We start from the raw sequence: 20,696 nt of genomic DNA, 5'->3' as shown, positions 1-20,696 counted from the left end.
TCTTACTGCACATGCCTTTATTTAATTCTTCCTTTCTCACTGAATGGTATTCATATTAAATACTACTATTTACTCATTCATTTCTTTGTCAATATTTCTTTCTAATTTACTTTAAAATTTTGCTTTATTACTCTCAGTATTATACTGACAGAACATGCTATCTAATGCATAAAATCACAATTTTTCTGTAATATATATTTATAGTAGATATTATTTAAAATTAAAAGAAAAGTAAATCTTCAACTTCACTAATTGATACCATTTTTTTGGTATCAATGGTAACATGATTTGAATATAGTAACATGACTTGACTATAGTAACGTGATTTGAATATAGTATGATTTGAATATGGTATCAATAGTAACATGATTTGAATATAATATAACCCCCTACCTAGATAATATTTATATACTATCTATAATTATTTTTGCATTTTCTTCATTTGTTACTCTGGGTCTGAAATCTTTATCTGAGTTCTATGCCTTATCATCTTTTCTGTAACTATATCCCTTTTGAATTTATTTTACTCTTTCTGTTCTTTTGCCTTTCTCCTTTGATTCAATCCTTGAAATAACATTGAAAAATAAGTACTATGTTCTTGTTTTGAGAAAACATTGATAACAAAGGGACCCTGGTGGCTTAGTAAAGAATAAACCCAAGGACCCTGTGACAGACTCTGGGAAAGAATTTAATGTATATTGGAGCATATGCAGGGAAACAGAGGCAAGAGGCCATTCAGGAGCCAGAGTCCTGAGACGGGGAGTCAGAGTAGAGAGGCTGGCACTTAATTCACGTAGGCTAACTTCTCTGTCCTCTTTTTTTTTTTAATTTTTTTTTTTAATTTTTATTTTTTGACAGGCAGAGTGGACAGTGAGAGAGAGAGACAGAGAGAAAGGTCTTCCTTTGCCGTTGGTTCACCCTCCAATGGCCGGCGCAGCCGGCGCGCTGCGGCTGGCGCACCGCGCTGATCCCATGGCAGGAGCCAGGTGCTTCTCCTGGTCTCCCATGGGGTGCAGGGCCCAAGGACTTGGGCCATCCTCCACTGCCTTCCCCGGCCACAGCAGAGAGCTGGCCTGGAAGAGGGGCAACCGGGACAGAATCCGGCACCCCGACCGGGACTAGAACCCGCTGTGCCAGCTCTGCAAGGCGGAGGATTAGCCTAGTGAGCTGCGACACCGGCCTCTGTCCCCTTTCTTGTAAGAAGCCAGGTGGTGGTACAGAAAAGGATGAGGTTGGCCGTTCAGATCATGTAGGGAGCTGCACCTATTGGAGTCTAGATTGAAAAGCTGCCTGTCTGCAAAAGGGGTAATTAAACTCTGACCCAGAACTAATGAATGAAATATCTAGGAGATACCTGCTAATGCAACCAGAGATTAAAGTTTGTAGGAATTAAGGGGACTGGGTGAGGTGAGAAGCAGAGAGATGGAGATCTTGTCAGGGTATGGGATTACGGAAGGCTTCAATGAAGCATGGAGCCCAGAGTGCAAGTCCTTGCTCCAGACTGCACTCATTCTCATTGACAAACTGATCTCTGAGGAAGGAAGAACAGAATGCAGTTTTTGGCCCAACACCTTAATGGGCTGTCAGAGTCTGGTGTCCAGTCAAGGAGTCCTTGAAAGACACTAGAGAGTGGCCCTGGACTGAAGTTCAAAGTTACTCCAAGACCTTCTCCCAGTCTCACACAACTGGTCAATCCCCATGAAAGGAGCTGTGTGGAACCAGAGCTGAGGTGAGAAGTTAGAAGAGAGTCTCAGCTCCAGGGAATTGCTCTAGCCTAATCAGCAAGCCTAGCCCCTGAGGCTTAAGGCTGGCAGCTACACGAACCACTTTTAACTGGCTGACAGAGACCTGGTGTTCCTGTGAAAGTGAGAGAGTTACTGTGGAAAAGAGTGAAGCTCTGCAGAAAAATAGAAACAAGAGCTGTCCGCATGCTCACCAGGCAGTGGAGCAATCCGATGCTGGCTGGAGTCGAATGAGAACCAGATCCCAGTCACATTGGAGTTGTATCTGAGTCACCAAAATGTTACAGGTGAAACGATGGTGGGGAAAGATTACCTTGGTTCTTTGTCTCACATGGAAGAAGAATCTCCATGCAGACAAGGCAGAGAGAAGAGCAAGATTTATTTAAGTCGGAGACCTCCTACCAAAGTGGCCAGAAGGAGAGCTGCAAGAGAGGCAAAACCCTGAAAAATAGGTTATATTATTATTCCCATTTTATAGGTGAAAAGTTATATTTCCAAGAAATTGTGGGTCCCGGCCACAGTTTCTCAGTTAAAAAGTGGATGCTCTGAAAACTGCACCCCGGTCTTTCACCTCCAAACCCCCTTGCCCTTTGCACTATTTTAAGACAGTCAGGGGCTAGCATTGTGGCGTAGCTGGTAAAGTGGCCACCTGTGATGCCAGTATCCCATATGGGTACCAATTCACATCCTGGCTGCTGTCCTTCCAATTCAGCTTCCTGCAAATGGCCTGGAAAACCAGTGGAAGAGAGTCCAAGTGTTTAGGCCCCTGCACCCATGTGAGAGACTGTCGCTCCCCCTCTTCATGGAGGAACGACACTAAACCCTGCCTAGGTTTCCTATCCGAGTCACGGCACCATTATGTCGCTCCCCGTCTTCGTGGAGGAACGACACAGGACTCTGCGCTGTTCTTTTGTCTGCTCGGCCCTCCCCGGGTTTGCTGCTGGTCCTTCCCGGGTTGGCTACCGACCCTTCCACCTCCGTGGAAGGGCAGTTCCCCCTGCCACTTTCCCCACTTCCGCGGGGGAGCGGCACACCGCCGGCCGGCTCTCTCGGGGGGCTGCATAGGTGTTCCTTCAGATAGATGTTCCTGGTGCATGTTGTCTCTCTCCTCCTTTATAGTCCACTTCCACCAATCCCAACTCTGCTACCCACACGCCGAGTATGCTGCTCTCCTCCAATCAGGAGCAGGATCAGCTCCTGCAGCTAGTCAATCAAATTGGCGAGAGGCAGCTGTGTAGAAGCTGTTTACTCCCTTCTCAGCGCCATATTGTGGGAGAGCAGATGCATAGAATAAGTCTTAATTCCAGTAACTTAGTCTAGTCCGAGTTGCTCCCCACAGGAGACCCAGTTGTAGCTCTTAACTCCTGACTTTGGCCTAGCCCAGCTCCGGTGGTTGCAACCATTTGGAGAGTAAACTAGTAGATAGAAAATATCTATCTCTGCCTCTCTCTCTCTGTTAAATCTTACTTTCAAAATAAAAATAAACCTTTTAAAAATGTTTTTTAAAAGGCAGCTATACTCAAGTGCTATATTGTATAATATGGTCTCCAAGTCTAATTGAATTTTCTGAACTGAGCAAGGGTAAATTAACAACACATCTTTAACACATGTAAAAAAGTGAAAACCCTCCCAAATGAGGTAAGAACAGAAGCATACCAGGGAAATTACTGATCTGATCTTTCTTGTAACTTACTCTGAGTCCTAGAAAGAATGAATTCTACTGTTACTACCTAAACTGTGTGAGTGTGTATGCACGCATGTGTGTTGAGGAGCTGAAGCAAGTGAAAATACTTCCGACACAGAATTCAGATACCCAATTTGATAACAAGGAGGGAGGCAAGATTAAAACATGGATGGATTGTGATTTGCTTGTACCTTGATGGCAGCTGAAGAGAAAAGCTTTCATTTGGAGTATTTTTCTATCTTAAACTTTCTTGTAAGACTTATCTATTTATTTGAGAGGCAAAATGACAGGGAGAGATGGAAAAAGGAGAGGGAGGGATATAGAGGGAGGGTTAGGGAGGGAGAGGGAGGGAGGGAGAGAGAGGTCTTCCATTTGCTGGTTCACTTCCTAAATCTCTGCAGTGTCTAGGATTGGGCCAGTCTGAAGCTAGAATCCAGGAACTTCTTCCAGGTCTCCCAAGTGGGTGGCAGGGGCCCAAGCACATGTGCTCTTTATTTAGTTAAGTATTAAGGCCATCACTGTAAGTTAAATTAAAAATATACTATCTCAGAAGTGAAGGAGAAAGGGAGGAAAGAGAGAGGGAGGAAAAGTGGGAAGGAGAAAAGGAGATAGAAGGATGGAGGGAGGAAGAATAGAATATCATTATATTCTTAGGACTATGAAATATATTGAAACTATTAAAAACTAAAAAAATTTTGATTAAAAAACTCTGCTAAGGAATCATAATCAAAGAGCTATTTTCATAAAGATTGATCTGTGATAGTTATATCACAGATATATCTGTGCACATGGGGCTGCAAAAAATTCAAATAAGTTGGGATGTCTTTGATTCAACCAAGCCAACAGTTTGCTTTACTGAAGAATTTCTCAAAGTCATTAATATGCTAATAGAATCTGAACATTTATAAGAGGGATATGTATTATAAAGTAGTTCCAAAATTCTTTGATCATAGACCCTCCTCTTCTTGGACTCCTGGAACATGCTATGGGAGATTTTGCTTTCTTCTAACCACACAATATTAAAACTGGAAGAAGCCTTAAAGCACTCTAGTTTTATATCCTGATTTTCAAAGGAGAGGAACTAAAATTTAGAAGATTTAAATGACTTCCTGAAGTCCCACAGTGCATAGGAGGTAAAGGAAGATCTAGAATGTATATCCTCAGATTCTTGATCTTGTGCTCTTTGAAGCTGGTCAAAAAACAGATGAAGACGCAAGATACAAGGTCCTGAAACGTGTCTGCTTATACACTTCCGGGCATGCGGTGTGTCCTTTATCCGTAGGAATAATGAGATGCAAAATTCTTTCCTGGGGACCTAAAATTCCCCTTCCGACAGCTCATCAGGTCCTTCCTCTGAAAACTGATTATGTGTCAGTTCTCCCTGGAGGGTTCACATGTCTAGGATTATTCATTATAAATTCAACATGTGGGGCCTACTTCATTCTTGCATAAATATCTCATCATATTGCCCTATCTGGCAAAAGTTAGATAGAGAATCTCCCCACCCAACCTCATGTTCTAAGTTACTGAGACTGTGACAAAAGGCAATTTTATATGGGCAATCTCACACTCCAGGAGCAGAACTTAGAGAGGGATTGAAATTTAGAAAGGTCACCACCTTCCTGGCGGGCGTTGGGGGTATGTGTGTCAGAACCACATTAAACTCTCACTTTAACTTTGAAGAAAATAATAGCAAGTGTCTCTCCACATTTAATTACTTTATTATTAGTTAGTATACTATTATACTAATGAGAAATTTAAGATAGCTTGAATGTTCAAGAGTAGGGGATTGATTCACTGAGTCAGGGCACGTCTATGAAATACTACTTAGACACCCAGTACAGTTATGCTGTAGAGAGATGTCTGAAACAGAGACTAAGCAAATATGTCAGATGATGGGATACTGGGGACATGAACACTCATGGCAGTTAGTCAGGATCTGACGTGGCCAGACTCCACAGCCCAAATGTCTCCAACTGCCGGAAGCCTTTTTTTTACTCAAGTAGACCATAAAATTATTGGTTTTTTTAATGGATGTCATGACGCAATGTTCAGAAGGCTGGCCTAAAACATAGTGCCTGAAAAAATAGACTATGAAGTATTATTACATTGAGATTTGAGATACATGGAATTGTCTGCTAGGAACTATACACAGGCTGCATCTGGATGGTAGGAATGCAAGAGATTTTGACTTTCATGTTCTGGTTCAAATGTATTTTTTGATGAAAAGTGTTCTTTAATAGAAATAATAGGATAAGAGTTTCAATACTTATGTAGCTCATAATTTGCTTTATCTTGTTTTACCCTCAAACTTAAGGAGTATTCATTGTTATTATTATTTTCATTATATAATACTGTATTTAAATTTTAGGTTAGAAGCTAATAGGAACTGAAAGTATTGATGAAGGCAGGAAGGAAGAGGTGGAAATTAAATGCCTCTGAAAGGTTGAAATAAGAGAACATGATATCTTATAATCTCTTGATGCTAACTACATACCCAAGACATTCAGGTTATAGTAGCTGTGACCAAAAAAGAATTATGGAGACATAAGGTTTTATAAAGATTTTAAGGGCAGCTGAGAGGAATGGCTAGTTTCCAGGAAGAAGCTGGGTTTGGCTGTTCACTTGTGTATGTCGAGGAGATGACACAGCATTGGTGGAAGGTCCAACTTGTTATTGGAGCTCAAATGAGGAGAGAACCTAAAGATGTAGTCAGAATAGTCCTCTATGATGGAGACACACGTGGAGCTGTGCAGGTGAATTGATTGTTCTGGGGAGAGAATATGGAGAGAAAAGCAAGACACCAAGAAGCTTAACCTTTTGGTATGTTACCATAGAATTCCCATTGACTTGACTTTGTGTGTGGACAGTGGGGTGGCTATAGCATATGTATCCTAAAATAGTTGTAATCCTGGAGAACAAACTAGAGAGCAAAAGGTGGTAGACTCCAAACACAAAGAAAAGATAAGAAATTGGAAAGGCTAGTTACCTGGTATGGTCAGTTAACACTGTGTATATGTGTTGAAATATTACACTATACACCATAAAAATAGGTAGGTATTATGTGTTAAACATTTTGGGTCTGGCACTGTTGTATAGAGGGTTAAACTGTGATGCGATGTCAGCATCCCGTATAAGCGTCAGTTTGACTCCTGACCGCTGCCCTTCTGATTCAGCTCTCTGCTAGTGTACTTGGGAAAGCAGTGGAAGATGGCCTTAGTGATTGGGCCCATGTCACTCATATGGTAGAGCTGGGTGGAGCTCCTGGCTCCTGGCTGTAGCCTGGCCCAGTGCTGGCCATTGCAGCCAGCTGGGGAGTGAACCAGCAGACGGAAGTTCGATCTTTCTCTCTCTCTCTCTCTCTCTCTCTCTCTCTCTCTCTCGTCATCCCTCTCTGTCTCTTTCTCTTCTCTCTCTGTAACTTAGCCTATCAAATAAATAAATAAAGCTTTTTAAAAACATTTTTAAATAGAATAATGAAAAAAAAAAGAATAGTGCCAGCTCTGTGGCTTAGAAAGTTAAGGCTCTGCCTGCAGTGCCAGCATCCATTATGGGTAGTGATTCGAGTCCCAGATGCTCCACTTCTGATCCAGCTCCCTGCAACTGAGCCTGGGAAAGTAGCAGAAGATGGTCCAGGTACTTGAGCTTCTGTACCCATGTAGGTGACCTGGAAGAAGCTCCTGGATCCTGGTGTTGACCTGGCTCAGTCCCAGCTAATGTGGCCATTTGAGGAATGAACCAGTGGATGAAAGATCTATCAAACCCTCTCTCTCTCTCTCCCCTTCTCTGTATCTCTGCCTTTCAAATAAATAAATCTTAAATTAAAAAAAGAGAATAGAATTCCAAGAGTTATTGTGAATGCATAGATATTGACAATGGATAACATGTTCAGTTAGTTCTTTTGCTCGTCTTTACATGAGAGATGACTTGGCTTAAAAAAGTTAAAGAGGTCAGCATTGTGGCACAGTAGGTTAAGGCACTGTCTGCATTGCTGACATCCCATATGGGCCCCAGTTCTAGTCCTGGCTGCTCCACTTCAGATCTAGCTCCTGGCTAATGTTCCTGGGAAAGCAGTGGCAGATGGCCAAAGTGGAAGACCCGGGTGGAGATCCTGTCTCCTGGCTTTGGCCTGGCCCAGCCCTGGGCATTGAGGCCATTTGGGAAGTGAACCAGTAGGTGGAAAATCTCCATCCCTCCTTTCTCTCTGTAACTTTGCCTTTCAAATAAGTAAATAAATCTTTAGAAAAAAAAAGTTCAGCAGCAGGCTAGAAGGTGGGATTAGAAGCCATTTGAGGAAGTGGTCAGAAATAGAGAAGGTACAACTGAATCATGACAAACACACAGACCATTGCGATGAGAATGAGGAAAGCAAGATGCAAATAGGAGGGCCTTTGATACAATGAGCAAAGACCCAAAAGTCTCAGAGAAGAACAGCTCAAAAAGGAATGTGTTGTATAAATTTATGCTGGTGCATAAAAGATGTCTGTTAGGAAATATGTTTCTCAGGCAGTAAAAATACATAAATGCAATAATATGATCACCTGGTCATATTTGTCATTACAAAGAAATATATTAGAGATGTAACAAATATTTTTCTCTTCAGGGTCCCTCTTTTAAGAAAGTTCAAAGTTATTCAGTAAAATTTAGGAGACATCAAAGAAAATGAATATGTAACTGTAAAAATATACTTCTAAAGGAAGGTTATGAAGATGGCATTATTTATTTTAAAAATCAAGAAGATAAGAGATAATAAGGATTATTAACTTGCGGAAGACTTCTGTGCAGAATTGTTTGATATATTTACTGCTGGTAGAGCAATGGTAAATAAGCTTAAACCATTAATAAAGAAGTCTCCCTGGGCTGGCGTTGTGGCACAGCGGTTAGGACAGCACTTGTGATGCTGCCATCCCGTATGGGTGGTGGTTTTTGTCCCAGCTGCTCTACTTCTGATCCATCTCCTGCCACCCACTTGGGAGAGGGATTGAAGCTCCTGGCATCTGACTTTGGCTTGTCTCAGCCCTGGCCATTGTGGACATCTGGGGAACGAATCAGCAGATGGAAGATTCTCTGTCTCTCTGTCTGTCTCTCTCTCTTTCTCCAACTCAGACTTTCAAATAAATAAATAAATCTTTTTTTTAAAAGGGAAGCCTCTCCAAATGTGTATATGTATCTGTATATACACATACTCAGACCACACAAACTTATACATCTAGAAGGATAATTCAGAAACTTCATGGAAAATGGAGCTAAAAGATAAGTTTACTGTGATGCAAAAAAATTTTAATTCATGAACAGATCTTTTTATAATATGCATTTTCTCTGATCTTTTGGAATTTTGTGTCTATGTTTGTGTAGGGTCTGGGTGAGCAAAATATGAAAACATTAATTCTAATTTCTTCTCTATGGCAGGATTTCAGGTATTCTTATTTGTTTCTTACCTGTATCTTCTTAATTATCTATGTTAAATATACAATATTTCTACCTTAACGAAAATAAGTTATTTTTCTTTGGAAGTCTTTCAGGAAAGCAATGTTACTTCTTTCTCCTTTCTATCACATTCTGAGACCCCAGTTTATGAAGCTAATTTTTCATAAGTTTCTGAATAACAACAGTTCTGCTACTCTATTTTATCTTTTTCAGATACTAGTGAAAAATAACCAGCTTTCAGACAAGATCATTGTTTTGCCAGGAAAAATGGAAGAAATCTCACTTCCCGAGGCCGTAGATGTGATTATTTCTGAACCAATGGGATACATGCTGTTCAACGAAAGGATGCTAGAGAGCTATCTTCATTCCAAAAAATGGCTAAAATCGAATGGTGAGTTGGCCAGTTCCTGGCTTATAAAATAGCCTGATTTTTCCATAAAAGCTTGCCATCCTCTTTCCCACTTTCAATTCTGTACAGAAAGGAGGGTTAAACCTTGCTCAGTTGTTTGGTTTTCTCATTTACTCTGCCATGACAAAGTATTCTGCAATCCTAAAATCCCAGATGTGCTGCATAGTAATCGGTATGTTATAGAAGACCACTTCAGTGTTACATGTTTTGCTCTAGTTCTATCATTTTCTTCCTTAATGAACTTGAGATACATTTGACCTTTTGGATTTGGTTTCCTCATCCATATGATATATCATTATGCACACACTCAAACTCCGTCAAGTGTTGACCTTCTGGAGTATGAAATTGTCTTTGCAGTCAGCTTGTTCTTTTTGACATCTTCTTTTCCTATTGTATTGCTATTCTTCCCTATGAGTACTAACGTAGTCAACATAATAATACAGTAGTTTTCTGTTTTCTGTGGTTTCATTCTGGGTTTGGTTACCCATGACCACCTCATTCCAAAAATAATAAATGGAAAACATTCAGAAATAAGCAATTCTTTTTTAAGGTTTTTTTTAAGATTTATTTATTTGAAAGTCAGAGTTACACAGAAAAAGGAGAGGCAGAGAGAGAAGTCTTCCATCTGATGGTTCACTCCCCAATTGGCCACAACTGCCGGAACTGCGCCAATCCTAAGCCAGAAGCCAGGAGCTTCTTCCAGATCTCCCATGCAGGTGCAGGGGCCCAAGGACTTGGGCCATCTTCTGCTTTCCCAGGCCATAGCAGAGAGCTGGCTCGGAAGTGGAGCAGCTGGGACTAGAACTGGCGCCCATATTGGATGCTGGCGCTTCAGGCCAGGGCGTTAACCCACTGAGCCACAGCATTGGCCCCCAGAAATAAGTAATTCTTAAGTTTGAGATTGTGTGTTCTCATCCTGTTCCATCCTGCTCAGGATGTGAATCATCCCTTTGTCCAGAGTATACATGCAGTATATACTACCCACCATTTATCACGTAGTTGTTTTAGTTATCGGATTGACCAACACAATATTGCAGTGCTTGTGTGCAAGTAGCCCTTGGTTATGTACTAGCCTAACATGACAGCATCACATGGGCATCTTGTCTCATCATCACAAGATGAAGGGAGAGTAAAGAACAGTAAGTTAGTTTAAGAGAGAAAATGTTCACATAAATTTTATTGCAGTATATTGTTATAACTGCTCTATATTATTATTAGCCATTGTTAATCTCATACTGTGCCTAATGTATAAATTAACTTGATCATAGTTGTGCATATATAGGAAAAATCATAGTATATTGTGTTCAGTGATAGCCATAGTTTTTTTTTTAACTTTTATTTAATGAATATAAATTTCCAAAGTACGATTTATGGATTACAATGGCTTCCCCCTCATACCGTCCCTCCCACCCACAACCCTCCCCTTTCCCACTCCCTCTCCCCTTCCATTCACATCAAGATTCATTTTCGATTCTCTTTATATACAGAAGATCAGCTTAGTATACATTAAGTAAGGATTTCAACAGTTTGCTCCCACACAGAAACATAAAGTGAAAAATAATAGATGATTTTTTTAAAATGAGGATGAAATCAGATCAGACCTATTGTCATGTTTAATCCCAGTGAGAGTCAAGTTGGGAGTTGATAATTTCTTTTTTTTTTTTTTTACAGAGGATCAGTTTAGTATACATTTAGTAAAGATTTCAACAGTTTGCACCCCCATAGAAACACAAAGTGAAATATATTGTTTGAGTACTCGTTATAGCATTAAATCTCAATGCACAGCACATTAAGGACAGAGATCCTACATGAGGAGTAAGTGCACAGTGACTCCTATTGTTGACTTTACCAATTGACACTCCTGTCTATGGCATCAGTAATCTCCCTGTGCTCCAGTCATGAGTTTCCAAGGCTATGGAAGCCCTCTGAGTTCTCCGACTCTTATCTTGTTTAGACAAGGTCATAGTCAAAGTGGAGGTTCTCTCCTCCCTTCAGAGAAAGGTACCTCCTTCTTTGAAGACCTGTTCTTTCCACTGGGATCTCACTCACAGAGATCTTTTGCCAGAGTGTCTTGGCTTTCCATGCCTGAAATACTCTCATGGGCTTTTCAGCCAGATCCGAAGATAGCCATAGTTTTAGGCATCCACTGGCAGTCTTAGAATATATCCTCCATAGATAAAAGCAGGTACTATAATTTCAGTATTCTTCTTGTGCTAAGTGATTAAATATGCTAAGCACTTTGAATATTAACAAAATCCTTGCAAAATCTGAATGACAGAGATTTTTCATTTAGTTGAGGGGTTAGTACTGAGGTTCTCAGTAATTTTACATACTTTCACAAGGGATATCTGGCACTGTGTAGAGAGCTTTGGTTGTCACTAGCACAGCAGGTGTTTGAGTACTGTCATCCAGTAAATGGTAGACCTGGATGCTGTTAAACATTCTTCAATGCACAGGACAGTCTCCTACATCAAACAGTTATTGAGCTTATGTGCACTTGAAACCTGAGTTAGCAGAAGGCACTCTTATGATCCCGGTTTTAAGAAATGAAATTTGAGACTCATTGTGAGAAAGCAATTTGGCAAGAATACACGACATAACAGGGATTTGGACCAGGGTCTGCCTGCACCCCCACCAACTTTCTACTCTTTACCAGATAGAGTGAACTTGGAATTATTTTTTCAGTTAAGCCATAGAATTCATCTGGCTAATTTTAAAAGTTGATTCTCTTATGAGAATGTTAGCTACTTTTTCCAAATATATTTGCTTTAAACTACCAATGTTGTAGCTCCTTACCTTGATATTCAGTGAAGAAGTAGTGAATGGTAGTGCAACTTCAGCAAACCAAGTTATACAGTATATGAAAATCAGCATAGTTTGAAGCTCATCTGTAATTTCTTAAACATTTCCAAATTTGTAAGCTCAGAAATAGGTACTGGTAAAAATAAATGTATAAGCTCAGGAGAAATACAAGGTGACTTCAAAAAGTTCATGGAAAAAATGGAATCCAAAAACAAGTTTATTTTGGTGCAAAAAATGTTGAAATGCCTGCATTATTAATTCATAAAACACATTTCCTAAGAACTTTGTGAGGATCCCTCATATATCTAAGATCAGAACTTCATTAGCAGTCCTGCTGTGAAAGCTCAGGAGTGTGCAAGTGTGTGGCTCAGTGGATTAAGCCACAACTTGTGATACCCCCATCCCAGTTGGAACTGTTGGTTTAAGTCCTACCTCCTCTGCTTCCTTCACATGCAGCTTCTAGCTCACATACATCCTGAGAGGAAGAGATGATGCTTGGGTTCCCACATGTGACACCCAAACGGTGAAGTCCCAGGCTCCTGGTTACTGCCTCGCCCAGCCCTGGCTGTTCCTGGCATTTGGGAAGTGAGCCAGGGAACAGAAGAGCTTGACCTATGTCTCTGTTCCTCTCTCATCCTGTCTTTCAAGACATAGAAATGTTTTTAAAAAAATTAAAAAAGAGCTAAGGAGGATCTTGGATGTCTTGTATTCAGATGATAAAATTGAGCTGTGGGAAATTAAAGGAGCAAAGCAGCTTGGATTTCTTAATGTCCCTAGGAAGAATGTCCTGAAAATTCTCTGAATTTTTCCAGATGATTAGGTATGATGAGATTGTAAGCACAGCTAATTAACACACATATGTTGGACCCCTCTTATGTAAAATATGTGGATATAATATCTGGGCGTTTGAAATAGACAAGAATATTCTACTGGGCTATGCATCTTTAAGTGGGCTTATGGAAATGAATACTGAGTTTATTGGCCTTTTAACCTGCATGTTCCTGAGGGAAGGGTGATTGATTTTTTTCTAATTATTTTTAGCTTCCATCAAAATGAGATGTGGATTGAAACATGAAATAATAATAAAAAGGCTGATAATGAAAAAGAGTAGTACTTTGTTACACATTTTCCTGTCCTCAGACTTCTCCCCAAAGGCAACTACTTTCAACTCTGTTTGCTGTCTCTATTATTTGCCAACATATTTCTATATAAAACTATTCTATCAATATTCTCATCACCCTCTGCTTGAGAGGTTAGCTCCCCTACTTAGAAGTTCCTTCCCTCTTTGCTGTTGCTTCCCCAACCCCATCCTCTCCAGTCTTCAGTGCCTTATCCAAACCCTGGGGCCCAGGTGCATTTCAGAATTCAGAGTCTGTGGAACTTGAGAATTTGATAAGATCTTATACCATGTATTACAGAATGCATCAGGGACTCCAAAGCAACATTCCATAATGAAACACATTGTGTCTCTGCAACAGCACATATGAATATTGATACCAGGTGGAATACAGAAAGACTACAAACAGACTATGTCACTTCAAATCAGGTTTTGCCAGCCATTGATATTTCTACAGACTTACAAAAAGCAATTACTCAGGTCAGGCATTTGGCCTAGCAGTTAAGACATTAGTTAGCGTTCTGGCATCTCATATCAAAATATCAGATTTGGTACCCACTTCCAGTTACTCACTTCTTGCTAATGCAGATCTTCAGAGGCAGCAGTGATATCTCAAGTGATAGCATTTCTGTCATCCACATAGGGGTCCTTGATTGAGCTCCCCGACCCCTGGCTCCAGCCCTGACCCAGCACCAACCATCACATGCATTTAGGGAGTGAACCACAAATGGGAGCTCTGTCTCTCTGCCTCCCAAATAAAAAATGTTTTTAAAAATTCATTGTTTTTCAGAGCCTTAGAGATTCCAGGATGTAGAACAAGGGAATATAGTCCTTGGATTAATCAACAATCACTGTTTACACTGTCATGATATGTGACAGAAAGCAGGTACTGTTCAGTGCTGAGTTGGGTGCTACTGTCGCTATACCAGGATTATGTGTATTTTCTCATGTAATCTATGTTTGCCCTGATTTGTTCATTAGCTTAGTTTTCTTCATACTTGTGGGTAGATATTTCCATCTCCAGCAGCTCTGACAGATGTCAGTCTATTCATCCTGTGAATGACTCCCTTCTGCACACCCCCTGCCTCCACGGTAAACATGGATGGGTGCTCTCTACCCAGAGTGCCTGGCTCCCACACTTCAGCCTTCTGTCATTATTCGTTTGGCTTCTTTCTGGATTTACAGCATCATTTTACAAAAAGGTATCCTCCAGCTGCTTCTGGAGAAAAAGATATGAAATTACTTTTTATTGAGTCCTTGTGTTATTTGGCTGGGTCGAGAATTTAACCTGCAAACAGTTTTGAGTCAGTACTTGTTTTTGTCAATACTTTTTTTTAAACTTTTATTTAATGAATAAAAATTTCCAAAGTACAGCTTATGGATTACAATGGCTTCCCCCCCATAACGTCCCTCCCACCCGCAACCCTCCCCTTTCCCACTCCCTCTCCCCTTCCATTCACATCAAGATTCATTTTCGTTTCTCTTTATATACAGAAGATCAGTTTAGCATACATTAAGTAAAGATTTCAACAGTTTGCTCCCACACAGAAACATAAAGTGAAAAATACTGTTTGAGTACTAGTTATAGCATTAAATCTCAATGTACAGCACACTAAGGACAAAGATCCTACATGAGGAGTAAGTGCACAGTGACTCCTGTTGTTGACTTAACAAATTGACACTCTTGTTTATGGCATCAGTAATCACCCTAGGCTCTTGTCATGAGCTGCCAAGGCTATGGAAGCCCCCTGAGTTCACCGACTCTGATAATTTTTAGACAAGGCCATGGTCAAAGTGGAAGTTCTTTCCTCCCTTCAGAGAAAGGTACCTCCTTCTTTGATGACCCGTTCTTTCCACTGGGATCTCACTCGTGGAGATCTTTCATTTAGGTGTGTTTTTTTTTTTTTCCAGAGTGTCTTGGTTTTCCATGCCTGAAATACTCTCATGGGCTTTTCAGCCAGATCTGCATGCCTTAAGGGCTGATTCTGAGGCCAGAGTGCTGTTTAGGACATCTGCCATTCTATGGGTCTGCTGTGTATCTCGCTTCCCATGTTGAATCATTCTCTCCCTTTTTGATTCTATCAGTTAGTATTTGCAGACACTATTCTTGTTTATGTGATCCCTTTGGTTCTTAGTCCTATCATTATGATCAATTGTGAACAGAAATTGATCACTGGGACTAGTGAGATGGCATTGGTACATGCCACCTTGATGGGATTGAACTGGAATCCCCTGGTATGTTTCTAACTCTACCGTTTGAGGTAAGTCAGCTTGAGCATGTCCCGAATTGCACATCTCTTCCCTCTCTTATTCCCACTCTTATATTTAACAGTGATCACTTTTCAGTTAAGTTTCAGCACTTAAGAATAATTGTGTATTGATTACAGTATTCAACCAAAAGTATTAAGTAGAACAAACAAAAAAAAATACTAAGAGGAATAACATATCAAGTTGCTCATCAACAGTCAGGGTGAGGGCTGATCAAGTCACCGTTTCTCATAGTGTTCATTTCACTTTAACAGGTTTCCTTTTTGGTGCTCAGTTAGTTGTCACCTATCAAGGAGAACAAGTGGTATTTGTCCCTTTGGGATTGGCTTATTTCACTCAGCATAATGTTTTCCAAATTCCTAACAGGGATCACTTTTCAGTTAAAATTTAAACACCTAAGAATAATTGTGTGTTAATTACAGAGTTCAACCAATGGTACTAGAACAAAAAAAAAATACTAATACTTATTTTTTATTCTTTTTTTTTTTTTTCATTTTTTTTGACAGGCAGAGCGGACAGTGAGAGAGAGAGAGAGAGAGAGAGAGAATTTCTTGTCAATATTTTTTAAAAAAGTTTTATTTGAGGTATACAAATTCCATGTATTTCATAAATACAAATTCAGGAACATAGTGATACTTTCCACCCTACCCTCTCTCCCACCCAGACGCCTCCCTTCTTCCTCCCTCTCCTATTCCCATTCTATTTTTTCAGAGATCTATTTTCATTTAACTTTATACCCATAAGATTAACCCTACACTAAGTAAAAGAGTTCAACAAATAGTATGAAGAAAAATAAAAAAAACACTGTTCCTTAATGGTCAAGACAAGGGCAGTTGGAAATAATTTTATCTCAAAGTGTCAATTTCACTCCCGTAGATTATCTTTTAGGTACTCTGTTAGTTACCACAGTCAGGGATAATTTATGGTATTTTGTCCTTTTGGAGATTGGCTTATTTCACTGAGTATAATGGTTTCCAGTTTCATCCATTTTTTTGCAAACGACAGGATTTCATTTTTTTTTAGCCACTATGTAGTATTCCATAGTGTATATATACCATAATTTCTTTAGCCAGTCTTTAGCTGATGGACATCTGGGTTGATTCTATGTCTTAGCTCTTGTGAACTGAGTTGCAGTAAACATGGGGGTACATTCAGAGTTGTTCATTTATTTGTTTCTGACGTGCAGTGTTGCTGTTGAGAGATTCAGTGCCATCCCAACTCCAGGTCCTTTGGAGTGACATAGGTTTTGCATCTGCAAAATTTTAATGTACTATTTATTTCAGGTGTGCTTGGTGTGTATCTTTAAATATATTTTACCTTTGATAATGTCTTCCCCTCCATTTTGTCTAATGCACTAGGATTCCTGTTTGAGTTGGGTCTCACAATATTTTCCACTGAAGTTTCTGAGTTGACAAAAGCAGTAAACACATAACACCTTTCTAATCCTTTTTTAACATCTTTTTATCTTGATATTGAAAAACCACCAAGAAGTCATGACTGACACCGAAACATGATGGTGTTACAATGGTGCTTTGCCTCTGATCACCTCTGAAATGCCCTAAATAAGATGATCTGGTCTGTCTTAACAGGGGAGTAGAAGAGTTAAAGGGTGGGGCACGGATTCTCAGATGAGATTCCACTCCTTGGATTTTGCACTTCCACTTATTTTCTGTAAGCTTTGCTGAGTCACTGAAATTTCTCTGTTGCTTAGTTTCCTCATTTAAAAAATGAATATAATAATTAGAGAGGTGGGGATTAAATAAATTAATGCATGGAAACTCTGCCCAAAAATACATGGCAGAGTTAACATAATCAAGACATTTTAGCTGTTACTTTAATTGCTATTTTTATGACAGCATACCTCGTTTGTTAGGCTATCCTCATTTCTGAAACAGGGTCAATAGTTCAGCTTTCTTTTACATGTGACTTAATAAATGACAAGAGTCTTCCACAAACTACAAGGGTAATAATCCTGATCCAGAGAACCACCTACTCAGAAAAGCCTGATTTCAGGTGTGCCAGTCTAAGAAATCATTCACCACTAAAAATCTGCCTTTCTCCTGGTGCACCTTGGCTGCCTGGAACAAAGCCCAGACATGTGCATCCCATGGAGGATATGAGCATCTACAGATGCATAGATTCTAACATCACCAAAGAAGATAGATAGTTGATCTGATTGAACATGGAAATAACCTGGGAATAAAAATAATGTGATGAGATTTTTTATTATTTTTAAAAATTTACAGGAGCGTGAGAGACAGAGCCCTTATCTACTGGCTCACTCCCTAAATGCCCTCAATGGCCAGGGCTGGACCGGGGCCAGAACCAGGAACCTAGAACTCAATTCAGTTCTTTCATGTGGGTGGTAGGGACTCTACAGCTTGAAGCATCACAACTACCTCCCTCCCAGGGTGTGCACTAGCAGGAAGCTAAAGTGAGGAGACAGAGCTTTGAATCAAACCCAGGCACTCTGATGTGAGATACAGAACTTTTAATTGCTAGGCTAGTCACCTGTTCCAGGTTGAGATTGTGATTATTTTCAAATCTAAGTTGATTTTATAATAAACAAAACTATTAAAAATAAACTAAATCCAAATCTTCTAGAACTGTTCAAAGTAACCGAAAGGGAGAAAATCCTCCCAAACTCCTTCTAGGAGGCTGGCATCACCTTAATTCCAAATCCAGAAAAAGATAAAGAAAAGAGAATTATATACCAATATCCCTAATGAACATAGATGCAAAAATCCTCAACAAAATACTAGCTGAAAAGATCATTTACCCAGACCAAGGAGAATTTATGCCTAGTATGCAGGGATAGTTCAACAAATGCAAATCAATGAGTGTGATATATCACACTAAGAAACTGAGGAATAAAAACCATATGATTATCTTAATAGATGCAGAGAAAGCATTTGATAAAATACAGCATCCCTTCATGATGAAAACCTTAAGCAAATTGGGTAGAGAAGGAACATTCCTCAATGCAATCAAGGAAATATATGACAAACCTATAGCCAGTATAATATTGAATGGAGGAAAAGTTGGAAGAATTTCCACTAAGATCCAAAAAAGACAAGGATGACTAATTTCACTATTGATATTCAATATAGTTCTTGAAGTTTAAGCCAGAGCCATTATGCAAAAAAAATGCAAAGAGATACAAATTGTAAAGGAAGAAGTGAAATTACCCTAATTTGCAGATGACATGAATTCTAAACATAGGTGAACCAAAAGGCTTCACTAAAACCATTGGAACTCATAAGAGAGCTGCAAGATGTAAAATCATCACATAAAAATCAGTAGCCTTTGCATACACAAACAATGCCATGGCTGCTAAAGAACTTGTAAGATCAGTTCCATTCACAATAGCTCCCAAAATTTTAAATATCTTGGAGTAAATTTAACCAAGGATGTGAAAGATTTCTACAGTGAAAATTACAAAACATTAAAAAAAGAGGACACCAAAAACATGGAAAAATTTTCCATGTGTGTTGATTGGAATAATTAATATCAGAATATCCATACTACCTAAAGCAATTTATAGATTCAGTGCAATCCCAATCAAAATACCAAGGACATTTCTTCTCAGATCTAGAAAAAAAATGCTAAAATTCACATGAAAACACAAGAGAACCCAAATAGCTGGATCAATCTTCAACAACAACAAAAAAGCCAGAGGCATCACAATACCAGATTTCAAGACATACTATACATACTAGTTATAATCAAAACAACTGGGTACTGGCACAGAAATAGGTATGTAGACCAGTGGAACAGAGTAGAAACCCAAGAAATTATTCCATGCATCTACAACAAACTAATCTTTGACAAATGAGCTAAAATCATTTCCTGAGGAAAAGACAGTCTCTTTAGAAAATTGGATCTAAGCATATAGAGGTCTAAAATAATACCCCTGCCTTACACCATATATGACCTGATATCATCAAATTACTAGAGGAAAAAAAATCAGAGAAATTCTGCAACATATTCGCATAGGCAGACTTCTTAGAAAAGACCCCAGAAGCATAAGAAATAATAACAAAAATGGACAAATGGGATTATATCAAGTTAAGAATCTTCTTCCCTGCAAAGGAGACACTAAACAAAATAAACAGGCAACTGAAAGAATGGGAGAAAATATTTGCAAACTATGCACCTGAAGAAGATTATTATGCAGGATCTATAAAGAGATTAAGAACCTCAATAATAACAAAACAAAAAATCCAGTTAAGAAATGGGCAAAGGACATGAACAGGTATTTTTCAAAGAATGAAATAAAAATGGCCAACAGACACATGAAAATATGCTCAGGATCACAAGTCACCAAGGAAATGCAAATAAAAACCACAATGAGGTTTCACCTCACACCAATTAAAATGGCTACCACCCAGAAATCAAGAACACAGAAAATTCTGTCAAGGATATGGGGGAGAGGTACCCTAATTCCCTGTTGGTTAGAATGTAAAATAGTGCAACCATTACAGAAGACAGTATGGAGATTCCATACCCAAATTCCAGCTATACCACTCCTGTGAATTTATCCAAATGAAATGAAAGCAACATATGAAAGAGTTACTGAACCCCATGTGTATTGCAGCTCAATTCACAATAGCTTAGAATCAGCCTAGATGTCTATCAATTGATATACTATGGAATACTACTCAGACACAAAAAGAATGAAGTCCTGTCTTTTGCAACAAGATGGACACAACTGGAAACCATTATGCTTAGTGAAATAATCGAGTCCCCAAAAGACATGTGTAATATTTTTCTGATATGTAACAATTAATACAGAATATAAGAAAACTATAGGATGAAATGAACATCTTGTGATATGATTATTTTTAACCCTTGTTTATACTCCTGTGGAACTGTGGCTTTCCTACTTTTTACTTATTGAATATTGTGGTCTGTGGTGAACTAAGCCTGTGATTACAGACTGTATTGAAAAAAATTAAAAAAATAAATAAATAGGAAGAATCCAGAATTCCAATCATAGGAATTACAGAAAGGAAAAGTATTAATAGCTGAGAAAGCAACTATGACAATTTAAATGCTTCACCCAAGACTCCAACACCTTTTGTCATCATGTTAGTTTTAATTTGCTTTGACATTCTTTTTCTATATCTCTTCCACTATTTTGCTGAAATTTTTTATGCTTGATTTAAGGCAAAGTTATGTTTTAGCCTGATGTGTAATAACTGAAACAGAGTTAAGGAATGGAAGCAGTCTCTCTTGGGGGGTGAA

At 39.2% G+C, this 20,696-nt stretch overlaps 1 protein-coding gene across 1 annotated transcript in view; it reads left to right on the top strand.

The window, feature by feature from the left end:
• The window catches only part of LOC100352221 (histone-arginine methyltransferase CARM1), a 117,204-nt gene that overhangs the window by 71,391 nt on the left and 25,117 nt on the right, over positions 1-20,696 (top strand). Inside the window, exon 4 of the mRNA XM_070051461.1 lies at positions 9,067-9,244. Coding sequence (XP_069907562.1) covers positions 9,067-9,244 — 178 coding nt within the window. The remainder of the gene's footprint in view (positions 1-9,066; positions 9,245-20,696) is intronic.

The sequence above is a fragment of the Oryctolagus cuniculus genome, chromosome 1 (assembly GCF_964237555.1).
Source record: "Oryctolagus cuniculus chromosome 1, mOryCun1.1, whole genome shotgun sequence".
NCBI classification, from domain to species: Eukaryota; Metazoa; Chordata; class Mammalia; order Lagomorpha; family Leporidae; genus Oryctolagus; species Oryctolagus cuniculus.
The sequence above is the reverse complement of the archived record's forward strand: the minus strand, read 5'-3'. Positions and strand labels throughout refer to the sequence as shown.